At 41.8% G+C, this 13,954-nt stretch overlaps 2 protein-coding genes across 3 annotated transcripts in view; one reads left to right on the forward strand and one right to left on the reverse strand.

The window, feature by feature from the left end:
* Positions 1–3: 3 nt before the first annotated feature.
* Positions 4–2,103, reverse strand: lsm5 (LSM5 homolog, U6 small nuclear RNA and mRNA degradation associated). Its single transcript, XM_083995750.1, has 5 exons — positions 2,025–2,103; positions 1,044–1,139; positions 888–915; positions 363–435; positions 4–262 (listed from the first exon to the last, which is right to left on the reverse strand). Exons 1-5 carry the CDS (start codon positions 2,068–2,070, stop codon positions 230–232), a joined length of 276 nt encoding a protein of 91 aa, XP_083851876.1. The 5' UTR covers positions 2,071–2,103; the 3' UTR covers positions 4–229.
* A 1,203-nt stretch (positions 2,104–3,306) lies between these two features.
* Positions 3,307–13,954, forward strand: part of avl9 (AVL9 homolog (S. cerevisiase)) — a 33,586-nt gene continuing 22,938 nt past the window's right edge. For both annotated transcript variants that reach the window (XM_083995747.1, XM_083995748.1), the window contains exons 1-4: positions 3,307–3,564; positions 7,854–7,974; positions 12,611–12,696; positions 13,332–13,403. In XM_083995747.1, the coding sequence (XP_083851873.1) occupies positions 3,481–3,564; positions 7,854–7,974; positions 12,611–12,696; positions 13,332–13,403 (363 nt within the window). In that variant the 5' untranslated portion in view covers positions 3,307–3,480. The remainder of the gene's footprint in view (positions 3,565–7,853; positions 7,975–12,610; positions 12,697–13,331; positions 13,404–13,954) is intronic.

Genomic DNA, 13,954 nt, shown 5'->3' on the forward strand with positions numbered 1-13,954 from the left:
TGGTGATAATCGAAGCTTTATTTGTAACAAAACCTGCCATTTTGTAATGCGTGACTCAGGATGCACGGCTCATTCATCTTTCTTTAAAACAAATACTCGATTAGGAATCTTATTACAAAAATAGTTCCCTCCTCAAAGATCGAGAGGGAAGACCAATAACAACAATAATGACATAATCAACTAAAAAACACGAGGTATGAATATCAAAACACAAAAATGTCCCAGTGACTCAAACTTCAGGACCTTCTCCACCAGGTATGAGCTGAGAAAAAAAAGAGAAAATATAGACACATTATAATGGTGAAGATATAAAACTACAATAATGGGTCATGTTGGAGGAAACATGGAGGTTATTTTCATACCATGGTGATGTTATTGCCGTTGAGGAGGATCTGGTCCAGTTTGGTTATCCTCCTTCCCTCTGGCGTGATTTCACTGGAACATGGATAAAACAATAAGAAGTTAACTCAGTGTTCTTTTTTTTTTTTTAACTATTATTCTTTTTTAAATTGCTATTAAAACACCACACATAGTCTTAAACAACTGTATTCTATACTTTCACTTTTGTGAATACAAATTGAGTTCAGATAAAATGCAGCATACAAAAATGTATGAGCTGCCGCATTTTGATTGATGGTCCCCAGAAATTTATGATGTAAAATGGGGTCACAAGCCAAAAAAGGTTGGGAACCACTGGCATATACCGGTAACTTCTATAATTTCCCTTTCTCGAATATATAAATCCAGTTCAAATAAAATGCAAAATATAAAAATATCTGAGCTGTCAAAATGGGGTAACAAGCCAAAAAAGGTTGGGAACCACTGAGTTAACTCAACAAACAGGCGACATGAAAATACTTGTTGCAAGATAAGAGAAAGGTACTTACAATTCTGTCACATCCTCCAAAACCATATCTAAAACACTGAGTTAGGGGCAAAATCTCAGGCAATGATCAGAACAAACAGTAAAATCAAGATGTGTATTAAATTAACCAGATTTTTCTTTTCTATTTGAAGAATTTACAGCTTCACCAAAAGGATACTGACAAAGTCATCAAAACCCAGCAGAGTTCCGACGATCTCCTTGTCTGTTTTCATGACGATGTGAATCCGGGAGCCGATACATTTGTCCACGAGCTCTGAATGAGGAAAAACACATTGGAGATTTAGTGATGGATGTTCTTTCATTTTACTTTGTTTCACACATTTCTCACTTTATGGCCACTAGAGTGCTCCCTTTTCATTTCTGACTTGCAATCTGTATTGTATTAAGGGTTGTAGTGAATCACTGTTTTCAACTGATATGGTCAGAAGTTTGTCAATAACATCAGTTCATGCAGCCCAACCTGCCTTCTGTCATTAGTTCAGCCATTATATTTTAATGTCACTGCAGATCTGAATGCTGTTTCTGTCCATGTCCAGTGGTCGTCACTGTGCTCCCCAGTCACCATTACTGAACCCAGTAGAGACACTTTGGGATGTAGTAAGTTAGAAAAACTAATTCAGAAGTTTCTAATAAAGCGATCAGTGAGTTCATTCTGCTCCATGATCATCTTGTCACGGGTCCACCACTGAGCCTCCATGTCCTGCCGCCTGGAAGTTTACCCACTAGTGGTGCATTATTAGCCACTATGTCTGATACAATTTGATTTATTTGAAGCTTTATTTGTGCTCAACGTGAAAAAATCATGTTTGAGAGAGGGCTCCCCCACGAGGTCAGATGATGAGCCAGTAGTACAGAACCCGCCATTATCTTAGTGTATTACACTGATACGGATACATCAATAAATAAGCAGATAAAAAAAATGCCTACCACAGAAGAGGAGAGTACTTTGTTAACGTTACCGAATAAAGAAAACTGTATTTAGTTGCATGCTAGCATGATGCTAGCGTTAGTTAACGTTAACGTTAGCTGTTTAACTTGTATCGGCTGCTGCTAAACTACCAGAGCCCTGACTGTTGATAAGTAACACATACTTGGCTGTGTAAAACAGAAAACCTGCGTTATTTTAAAATGTACAAACCGAGTGGGAGCAACTGAGACGGGTTCGTCGCTTGAGTGGCCGCCATTGTCAATCCACGAGTAGTCAAGACCAATCGAAAGAAGAGACGTCTGCTCGTAGGCGAAAGCAATCGAACAGCTCGTCAATCATGGTCGTTTTACATTTTATTTTTATTTATTTTCATTTTATTATAACACAAAATGGACATTTGAATACAAATCATTCACTTAAAAATACAAATAAACAAATATATTCTAAATGAATGTAATCTCCCACGGTTGAATAGATATATGTTTTTCGATTTAGTTCAACGTGATCGCGCTGTCAATGCATGATGTCATTCTTTGACTCAACAAAGATAATAGAATCGAGGTCAAGATAATACACCTCCTTCATACTTCCCACATCTATCTATCTATCTATCTATCTATCTATCTATCTATCTATCTATCTATCTATCTATCTATCTATCTATCTATCTATCTAGAATATATCTTAAAAACAACAACAATCTGTAATAAAATTGATGACAGATTGGTTGGTGTGGATGCATGCATGTTCTTGCTGTACCTGCGGGTTCTATCCATAGACTATCTTGGTTCTCCAGCTTCCTCCCACACCCCAGAGATTTGCACACTTGGTTAACTGGTGACCATATATTGCCCAGATGTAAATTAGAGTGTGAGGTTATTTGACCCCATATATCACATGGGAGCGTGCCTATGTTCCCACAGCCCTATGTTCCCTCAGCCCTATGTTCCCTCTGGACTCTCTCTACCTATCTGGACTACCTATCAGGCCTGTCTAGCCTCTACCTGGTCTTTTTACTAAACTTAACCAACTCCTTTCTTCATTGCCTAAACCCAACCAATGGTGGGACCAAAGGGCTGAGGGAACATAGGGCCTAATTTTCAGTGACAACAAAAGTTAGAAATGAGGGAACATAGGGCTGAGGGAACATAGGGCTGTGGGAACATAGGAATGACCCCGTGATGGGAGACTGGCAACCTGTACCCTGCCCATGTCAGTTGGAATTGGCTCCAAGCCTCCAACCACCTGCACTGATAAGCAGTACTACAAAGTACATAGGTGGTTGTAGCCTATTTAACCTACTGGCTTGTACATATTTTAATTCCATTTACCTTAGCTGAGCTTTGTTTTGTTTTTTCTATGTCCTGTCTGTGTCCCTCTCTGGGCATCGTTGGTCTTTGCACAAACATGCTCATTCTAAATCAAGCTAGGCCCAAACAGGAAGTGCGCCTCAGTGAACTATCTCACTCTGTCAGTCCTGTGTATCTTTGTAGGACGACGCGGAACAGAAAACCCTCTCCGCTGCGGCTGAGTTGTGCTCCGGTCTGTTTACCGTTTCAGGAGTTCACAAAACCCTCTGTGTCCTATCGTTTCTTCAGCCGAACACCGGAGCTCACAACCTCCCGGTGCCGCCTAAACCACCCAGGAGGAGGAGGAGCAGGCGGCCATGGAGTCCCACGGCAGAGACGACGGGAAGGGGCCGGTGCTGCACATCGTGGTGGTTGGATTTCACCATAAAAAGGGCTGTCAGGTACATGAACCCTACTCCATGCTAATGCAGCTAACTGGAAATAAAGGCACGGTTCCACCATGGTTCCGTCTCCTGTGACTTCCACACAGCTGATTAATAGACTGCAGCTTTAATGAGTGCCTTTATTTTAATTATAGCCCTCAAGCCTGCAGGGATGATGATAATTGTCCCCTGCCTGACATGCATTGAAGTTAAATCAGCTGTTTGCTCTGGCTCTGCTCACTGGCTTATGTAACATGGGCTCTGCTGCCAACTTAGACATCTCTCTAGTTCAGTGTATTCAACAGCAAGAGGAGCCTTTTTCATTACAGGCTGAAGCTTGTCCTGGCTTCCAATGCTCCTGGATGCAGTAGCCTAGATAATCTCTCCCTCATATCAAAGCTGTGTTTGCATACAGCTGCTCGATGTGGTGCCTGGATGCCAACAGAGAGGAGTCTGGAGCTGTCTGACATTTTGTCTTGCTTCCCTGAGGGTGGATTAGTAGTTACAGAGTTGCAAAAGATGCATGAGACTTTCAAGAAGCCTGATCCAGCAAATGTTGGACTCATTCGGTTCAAAAGTGACTGAATTAATCAATAATTAATAACTAATTAGTTGATTATGGAAGAAGTTGCAGCCAGATTAATCCACTAATTGACTCAGTTCTGTTATTGCACAGGTGATTTCTCTGATAATAACAAGACTGAGCTGCTACACTGTTGAAATGTAACATTTCTCATGAGCATTTTGATAATGTGTCTAAATATCATCAGGCATGCAGGTAAAGACTCTCTCCACTATCAATGAATCTGTAGATTATTTATTTATCATAAGGTCTGTCAGGAAAATATCTGTTCCTCATTCAAACTGCTTCCTGTATTTGAAACCCCCGAACGTTTTTCATATATCAAAGAAGAGCAGCACGTTTTCACATTTGAAAAGTTTGTACCAAAAGCCGGTGCCTGTTTTCTTAAAATTAAGCTAAAATAATTAATCAATTATCAAGATAGTTGCAGGTTCATTTCCTCTCTCAGTCCACTAATCAATTAATCAACCTAATACTGCAGCTCTAATCTCTGGAAAGAGCTGCAACAGGCTTTGAGTCAAGAGACTCTGAGATGTTAGAGATTCAGCTCTTCATATCTTTGAAGATATTTATATTTTTTTTGCTTAGTGCATCACTGACTTTATAATTAATTGTTCACATAAATAGATCAAACCTTTGATGCTTCCATCAGTAAGAATCCGCTGCTTTATCTCATCTGTTACTTTTTTATGAGGTTGCATCGCCCAAAAGTGTCAGATTAATCAATAATTAATAATGAAAATAATCATTAGTTGCAGATCTGTTTGCAAAAGGGATTTTGATTTGACTTCCTCAATAGATGAAACTTAACTAAACAACTAACATGGTCCAGAGATCATAGAGCCCGTTGGAGCAGGTGACGATCACGACATGGGGATCTATTTGTCTTTGGTTAAAACAGTTTAGTCATTTAATTATTTCAGTCAGTTGACAGGTGATTTTCTGCAGATAGGAGAGGAAACGTTTAACAAATTAAAAGTTTTTAATCAAAAATAACTTCAAAATCAAATTTGTATATAACATGTCAGAAAAAGTCAAGATTTCCTCAGATATCGTGTTTGTGTAATGTTGTTCAGCATCAAATGTTTACTAAAATCAATTATGACAAAGAAAAGAAAGAGACAGTTCAAATCCGGGAATTATTATTATTTTTTCCGCTTGAAAAATGATTAGAATGATAATTCATTTATAGAAAAAAGTAAAGCTCATGTGTTGGTTTTGCTGCTCTTGTCCCTGTAAACCTGTTTTGCACCAACTAGCATTAACCCCACAGACACCTCCGACCTCTGACCTCCTGCTCAGCAGCAGCAGCGTTTAACACCTGGTAATCAGTGAGAGTGGACGTGGGACATTCAGCATGAGTGGCTCTAATGCATCCTCCAATTACCACCCTGTCTTCTCCTCCTTCTCCTTCCTCTTCCTCTTCTTCAAAATTCATGAAACCTACAACAGGCTGAGCTGCCGCCACGAAGCCAAACACTCATCATGTGTTGTGGTTGCTGTCGCTGCTGCTGCTGCTGCTCTCCATCTGTCCCCGGGACGCTCCCTGTGAGGCCTGTTTGCCTCGACTCAGTGGAAGCAGCTGCTGTTTGAGTAGAAAGATGAAAAAAAACAACAAAGAAGCTCGTTTTTTTAGATTGAAGCGGCTCAGCAGACAGCGCACACTCTTTCTCTCAGGTAATGAGCCTGTTGCCTGTGATAACGTGGTGTTATCTGAGAGAGAGGGGGCGGGGGGGTGCAGCGATCTCCCGCTGGGTATCAGATGATTGGGTGCCTTTAATCCCTCTGTCTCCGTCTCTCTCTCTGACCTGCCGTCCATCTGTCCTTATTGAAGAGACGTGGAGGTGTTGGAGTTGGGAGCATCACTCTGTGGAGGAAGGAGTGGCGGCTCTCGCCCCGAGGGAGCGCAACTCTGCAGCAGTTTATCCGTAACGAGTGAAGCATTGTTGCGGGGGGTGTGTGTGTGTGTGCGTTTGGCCACGTGTGTGTGTGTGTGGTGTTCAGGCCCAGCAGGTTTCAGGTTAATCTCGTAGGAGGCTCTTAACCGTCGCTGCTCGAAGGAGGCTGGGTGCAACTTTTCTAAAGCTCAGAGACAAAAGAGACAGAGATGAAAGAAGAGAGAGACGTGGCAGCAGGGACAGAGGACAAACACTGGAGCAGCAGGTTTCTAAGAGAATCAATTAGAGCTGCAAACACTGATTATTTTTCATCTTATTTGATCTTTAAAATATTTGAAAACGGTCACAATCACATTTTCTCAGAGGTGGAGTTGATGCCTTAATGTTCAAAACCTGAATATATTCATATGACTGACTCATCAGGATACAGTCTAGATGCCTGGATGTTGTTGGAGGAACTACATGTTGTGTTTGAAGATAAAATCAGATCTGGTTTTGTTTGTTGAAGAAATGTGGTGAGATGTGTGAGAGCTGGGAACATTTCACCTATTACATGATGGTGACTCTCCCACCCTATAATAACATTATTGATAAACAGAGTGAATAGGGGGGTTATTATTTATGGTCCTTTCCCACTAGCGCGACACGGCTCAACACGGTTCTTCTTTGGTTTTTTTTCCTTTTTGCTTTTTTGCTTTTCCACTAGCATTCGACAAGAATCAAACCCGCTAAGTTTTAAAAACGCAGCAGCAGCGCCCACTGATCTGTCCTGAGACTGTTGTTATTCTGTCACCTGAGTTAACGAGGTGTAGACGAGTGAGTTTGGAGCTGACGAGAGGAGAGAAAAAAGAGAGCCGTAGCCGTACTGCCCTGCTAAGCCAGACCGCAGTAACTACTGAAAATTCCAAATTGAGTTTTTTGTAAAATTGAACTTGTCAATAAATGTTTTATCTTGTGTAAAATTTTCAGCGGTCAATTTTGCTCAGTTTTAGAGATATGAGGTATGAAAAATTGCAGTAACTACAAAATCACTCTTGAAACTGAGCCAAACCGCAGTAACTACAGTTACTGCACTCTGTATCTGTTTCCCTGTACAAAATCAAAACTGAGCCAAACCGCAGTAACTGCGCAGTTACTGCACTCTGCCTCTTTTTCCCTGTACCTCAGCTGCAGTTACTGCGCTCTATTACACACTGCTAGCCAGTTACGGTAGCTAGCTAACATTAGCTTCGGCAGGTTAGCACAAGCACATAAAACTTTAGCTAAACACTGGACATTAAATGTTAGCTCACTAAAGTTTGTACTGTCAAATTATTAATAATTTTTGAGGTGGTCATAGTTAGTAATTAAGTAATGAAAGCTGGAAGAAAACAACAACATTGTAGTTACTGCACTTTGCCTCAGCATTACCTGTCTATCTGTGTAAGGAAACCTGGCACCAGAGCGCAGTATCTGCTTTTTAGGGGTAAAATGTAAAATATGTGGTCATATATTTAATTGCATGAATATTACTTCATGAAAACCTGTCAAATCTGTGTATTTTCACTAATCTACCTACAACACATTTGGAAGGCAAAACTTTAAAGCCATTTTTCTCAGTTTCACTGTTCGCGTAGTTACTGCGGTCTGGCTTAGCAGGGCAGCGTAGCCGCCATGGTATGACGATGTCGTCCCCGCTGAGGAGGAACTGTGATGGAAAAGGACCTAAACCGAGTCCAGTAGAGCTGTAACTGTCTAGTGGAAAGGGGTGCAAACTAATGGTAACTGGTGGAAACCCTGCTTTACACTGTTTTAACACTGTGACTCTCTCTCTCCTGTGCCCTCAGGTGGAGTTCTCCTACCCTCCCCTGTTGCCTGATGAGGGTCACGACAGTAACCTGCTGCCTGAGGAGTGGAAGTACCTCCCCTTCCTGGCTCTGCCTGACGGGGCGCACAACTACCAGGAAGGTACAGTACGACCGACTCCTCTGCCTCACAGCTCCCATGATAGTGTCACCAAAGATCAGCTTGTCCTTCATCAACAGAAAATCTGGTGGGACAGCAGGGCATTTAAAGACATCACTGGACGTCCATCCATTGTCTATACTGCTTATGTGTGCAGGGTCTCAGGGGGCTGGAGCCTGGCCCAGCTGACACAGGGGGGAGGGTTCACCAGTCCTCACACACTCTCACTCACATTCACACCAATGGGCTAATCAGCTATAGTGTCCATGTTGTTGGACTGTGGGAGGAGCCTGAGGACCCAGAACCACAACACATATCTTACCTTATGATGTGAAGGGATGTGTTAGTGGATTGATGCCACCATTGGTCGGTAGGTAACTGTCTGTATTAATCTAGTTCTACATGGTGGCCACAGAAAAGATACTATATAAGCTTCAATGATCATTGAGTTTGATCATGTAGAAAGATAAAATTACCAGTTAAAGGGGAACTATAGGCTACAAGTCTGGTTGCTTTTCCACTGTTCTGCTAACCCTCCTCTCGGCCATGTGCATATGTTTTCAACAAAGCCGATGAGAAAGCAATCCATGGAAGGGTGGATAACGTTATATATCATATAGGATGTTATGATGTGTATATTTGTGTAGTTTTATCTGTCATAAACAAGAGATTACGGGTTACGGCGTGTGTTTGCGTTGTGGTGCTGCAGAGACAAGATCTGGGACACCGGGTCAGCGGCGCTGGTTTGGAAAGTTGGTTTTCAGCCAAGAGACAGTAGGTGGAAAGCAGAGAGCCTCTTACTCCGAAGCTGTTTAATTAAAGTAAAAATGTAGCATAGTTAAGGTAAAAATCCGCAGAGTTCCTCTTTAAATAAAGGACGTCAAATTAAAACTAACAGGAATCAGCTAGAACAGGAACAAACTGAATAAATGAAAGCAGCAAATGACTGCAATATTCATTAAACAGCTTTAAACACACAGTGGCCGTGTGAGTTCTCTGACATTCAAACTAGTTTCAGTGTGAAACCACAGCTTCATAAAGCCAGAGCTCTGGCCTGGTCTCTGGAGCTAGCAGCTGCTTTACAGTACAGTCTGTTAACTGTAGTTGTAGCAGTTCTAGCCTGCGAGGCCGTACCCTGGGCAAAAGAAGCCCAGGATAAATCCACGCAACAGTTGTTGCTGTGCAGCTCGTGGCTGTGACTGCATAAGTCATAAGTGATGGCGACCCAGATAAGACATCTGCACTCCAGCTCTGTGGATGACAACTTTTATTTTGGGAATCACTCTGTGTGATCGTGTTAAAGACGAGTTCGGTGTCTCTTTGGAAACCAGAGACGGTGTCCGGGCTGTAAGGAGAGAAAGCAGGACTGGGTGTTGTTGGTGACAGCGAGACCAACTGTCCCCATGTGCTGCGGTCATGTGACCGTCCCGTGGTTCACCACCGGCGCTGCCCTGCGGAGGCAGCCAGGAGGAAGTGAGGCAGAGTTAAAACTCCACCGATCAGTGTGTGTGAGCTGAGGAGACACAGGACAGAGAGTTTCTTATTTCCTGCTCACGGTTGGAGAACTTTTTTGTGCAGCTCTGACGGAAGGAGGCAAAAATGTGGGTTTTTCATGTTGCATGACTGCACAGAGTTTTCCCACATGAAAAAAAACAAACTTCCTCCATCTTTTTTTTCTCTCTCTCTTTCTGTTTCCCTGGAGAGAAGAGAGCAATTAGCATGTTTTAATCAGTGACATATGAAACAAGCTGTTTTTATTTTTAGTCCCTGCAGGTTTCAGATCGTCTTTTACACACTGATATTAAAATTAACAATTTTTAAAATCTGTGTCTCTGCACAGATTCATCACGTCCAAAACAAATTACACATGTTTTACAGGCTGCTCTGACACAGTCAAACATTCACTAGTCACTAAACTGACTATAGTCTATCAACCAGAAATCAATCAGCAGCTTTTTTGATAACTGAATAATTCTTTGATTCATTTTTCAAAAACGAATGCTGAACATTTGCAGGTTCAAAGCTCCTGAGAGTGAGAGTTGTTGCTTTTAAAATTGTTTTATTTATTTATTTATTTATATCATACACGCACATTCACAAAAAAATACCCTCTGATGCGTACATATACTAAATAATACCACAATACTCACAAGAATAATAAATGATTAAAATTGATAATTACAGTAACAATGACATGACACAAATATCAAGAGAGTAATGGAACGGAAGGAAAAATAAATAAATGAATAAAATTAAAACACACACTAATACTCACACTCACACCCTCATACACCCACACTCACAAAAAAAGTACACAATACGAGTTCCTTTGAACGTATAATTATGTTGTAGGTCTCTGCAGCTCTCATTTACAGGGAGACATAGATTAAACTCCATACCGAGAGTTGTTGCTTATCTCCTCTTAAATCAATGTAAATGTGATATTGTGAGGTTTTTTATATTATATTTTGGGATTAATTAACTGATTAATTAGTTAATTTGGAAAATAATTGGTCAATCAAACACAAGAACACTAAGTTGGAGCCCTAAAATCTGTATGAAATCATGTAACATTCATCAGTACATCAGCTTAAACCCAGCAGAAAGCTTCACACATTTCCACTTCCTGCGGCTCGTGATCCGACACTCTGACGGATTCAGTTTCACGTTTCTAAAAAATCCAGGTGAATGTGAGCTGATCCCTGCTGTGTGTTTCTTAATCTGCTGCTGTTTGTGTGTGTGTGTGTGTGTGTGTGTGCGCCGCTGCCACATCGGACCGTCAGCTGTGATGTGACCGACTCCCTCTCTCTCTGCACTGCGGCTCATGAAAACAACAGTCCTGCTGATGTGACTGGGTGTTGGTCGCGCTGGAAACACGCGGCACTGAATGAAGCAGAGTCTGCTGATCTCTGGTGTCTCTCTGCTGCAGCCTCCAGTGACGGCTGATGCAGAAATCTAAAGGCAGAGAGTTGCTTTCTTTTTGTTCTTCTTTTTTTTGATTGCGCTCGGGCTGGTTGACTCGATGCGCTGCAGCTGTGGCCTCGGTCCAGATGCCCCGCCGCTGCCTCCTCTGGTTAATCTGTGACGTCCACATGTCCAACCTTTTCAACCCCGATGTCGTCTAATCAGAGCAGATCTGAACCGCAATGGATACTGCTCTTCCTCCTGCCCTCGGATGGGAGGAAGGCCTCTCATTTCAATCCTTCTGCTGTAGTGCATTTCATTTAATTGTTATGAGCTGTAAGTATTGATAATGATCGAATGGTTGGCCATCCTCCAGTCCTGACCATTGTAATTAAAGAACAAGCTTTCACAGTCTCTATGTATTTGCATGTTTGTGCAGACTGGGAACATGTGTACCATCAGTAATCATTTTTACTTTTGTGCTTTGGAAAGATCTAATATCCAAAATTTTAATATCAGCAACCAGAACTGAGTCCAACCATAAGCAAAGGTAGATGCGATTAAAAGCATGATGTGAATTTGCTCATTTAATGCAGCAAACATATCAGTGCTTGGATGTCAGGATTGCCCTTAAATGCACCTTGCTCTGAAATCAGTGCATGCAGCACAAAACTAAGCACTAAAGCAAAGAAGTAAACATGTATTTAAATGAGAGAAGTGCAATGAGTGGCTGGAGATGCATTTAAAACAGCATAATCTGCTTTGGAAAACACTCCGCAGTCGTTTCAACACACAAAACAGCTGCCGTGGTTCTCAGACGTCCAAGAGGTAAATGTTTGAGCAGAGGAACAAACGCCAGCAGCAGCAGCAGCTTGTAAATGTTGTCTTCAGGTCGCATGTTTATCCAGTTTAGCTGCAGTGGTGAAACCCGCTGTGCTGTAAAACCATCACTGAAAAACATCTCAGCTCAGCAGTTCTGTGGTTGACGTTAATTCTCTCTGCTTTGTACCATCGCTCGTCTTACGTAACCACCTTCTGTCTCTGAACTTTGCATATCTTACTGTCAGGTTCATGTACTGATGCAGGAGCTGGAGCTTTCTCTGCAGCACAGTGAGCTCCTCCTTAAACTTGACTCATGCATGATATGTTTAATGAATTAGCCTCTTTACTCAGCTGATTTTTACCATGATCCATGAAAATCAATAGTGTTTTGCAGATTCTTGTGAAGAGTCCTAACGAAAGACTGGATGTCACTCTATATTAAAGGTCCTATGTACTGTAGTTTAAAGGTAAATGTCCATGGGTAGAGTGATTTTATAGCATATCTGGATTCTGAATGTACTGTGAAAGTGTTGAAGCCTGAAAAATGAACGAGCTGTATTCAGAAACTGAGCCTTAAAACCAGCAGTCAGGACTTCTGTAACTTGTGATGTCACAACTAAACAGTCACCAAGCCCCGCCCACCTTTACCCACCATCCAGCCATGCAGGAATTGTTTTCTTTGAGTGTTTTACCTCCAAACTGCTCTGTTTTTGTTGGATCGCTTAGAAAACAGTGAGCCAATTAGGAGAGAGGATCAGACCCTCCTCTCTTCTGATTGGCTAACACTGACATGATGTTACGAGAGCTCCAGAGAGATGGAAAACTACACTGAGGTGGTTTTTGATCAACACTTCAGATAAATGCAGGAGAAAAGCAAAATGTGCCACTTTAATCTGCTCTTCCTTTTTTACAGACACCGTGTATTTTCACCTCCCGCCGCTCAATTCAGACATGAAGTGTGTGTACGGAGTCTCCTGTTATCGCCAGATAGAAGCAAAGGTCAGTTCACATACAGTACATTTCTTTGCCCTGATTTTGTTCCTTGTCTTAGTATATTACAGACTATGTGGCTAAAATTCTTTAGACATCAGAGACAGAAGATTATTCATCAAAATATGTGCAAAGTACCAAGAAGTAGCAGAAGTGTAATCAGAAAAAAGTTTTTTTTAAATTCCCAAGACCAGTAAAAAGGAAAAGAAAATTAAACGTGGCGTCAGGCGCAGACACAAAAACTACAAAAATAGAAAAAAAGTAGCAATAAAATAAATAAAAAATACTGTAGTCCAAAAAATATGCATATTCTATATTCAACTGGGGATTTGTAAAGCAGCAGTTTAGCAGTGAAATGCTCCACTACCACATAAGTTTAGATGTCTGCGTACTTTTGTCCCTGTAGGGTGTTTATCATTACTCACAAAAAGCCTTTTTGTTCTCTTCCTCATTTGTGTTTACGATGGGAGTTTTGATTTGAAGCAGTCACAGAAAATGAAACGACAACATTTTGTCGTCCTATTTTTGTATCTCATGACATCAGCATGAGTTTGTCAGGAGGTCATCTGCTGAGCCGTTACTCACACACAGCGCCCTCACAATGTATGTATTAATTTCAAAACACTGTTTTAATCCCTCTTCAGGCCCTAAAGGTCCGGCAGGCTGATGTCACCAGGGAGACGGTCCAGAAGAGCGTGTGCGTCCTCAGCCGAGTGGTGAGTCAGTCAGAGGATGACGTCGTTATCTCGGAGCGTAATAGAAAAAGATTTGATTTCAGTCTCAGTAGCTTTACGAGCCGGAGCTAATCAAATGGAGGGTCAAGTAACCGGGGCCCCGAAGTACAGTCATGACCTCAGAGATGGAGAGAGGACTTTTCATTTCTATAAATCTTCCACGTTGGTCAGAAATGACGTCAGTGAGGCTCTAGAGAAACGTCTCCTCTCATCTGAGGTGAAGAAAGAATCTGCACATCGAGTCCCTGAAGTAAATCTCCCTCTTTCATGTGTCCAAACACAGATAACTGTGGTTTAAGGGGATCCTCCAACATTTTGGCAAATTGGCCCATTGCCATAATCCCTATAGTCATGGCAGTAGGTTCGTTACCTTTAATTGTCGGTGCAAGCTGTTTTTAGAATGGAAGAGCAGAGCTGCGAGCTGCTCAGAGCTACGCTACGGAGGCTAATGGAATTTCTTGGTTTCCCCATGTAACGTAACATTACGAGATGGAGTTGTTTTCGAGGCAAATGCAGAGACTGCTTGCTGAAAA

The sequence above is a fragment of the Trachurus trachurus genome (assembly GCF_905171665.1).
Source record: "Trachurus trachurus genome assembly, chromosome: 20".
Classification (NCBI taxonomy): Eukaryota; Metazoa; Chordata; class Actinopteri; order Carangiformes; family Carangidae; genus Trachurus; species Trachurus trachurus.

Bases quoted from the DNA above. Each gene is read 5' to 3' on its own strand.
- lsm5 (XM_083995750.1), bottom strand. From the start codon at position 2,070: ATGGCGGCCACTCAAGCGACGAACCCGTCTCAGTTGCTCCCACTCG. The intron at 1,140-2,024 runs GTTTGTACATTT...TTCCTCATTCAG, and splicing joins GTCTCAGTTGCTCCCACTCG to AGCTCGTGGACAAATGTATC. The intron at 263-362 runs GTATGAAAATAA...TTTTTTTCTCAG, and splicing joins ACGGCAATAACATCACCATG to CTCATACCTGGTGGAGAAGG.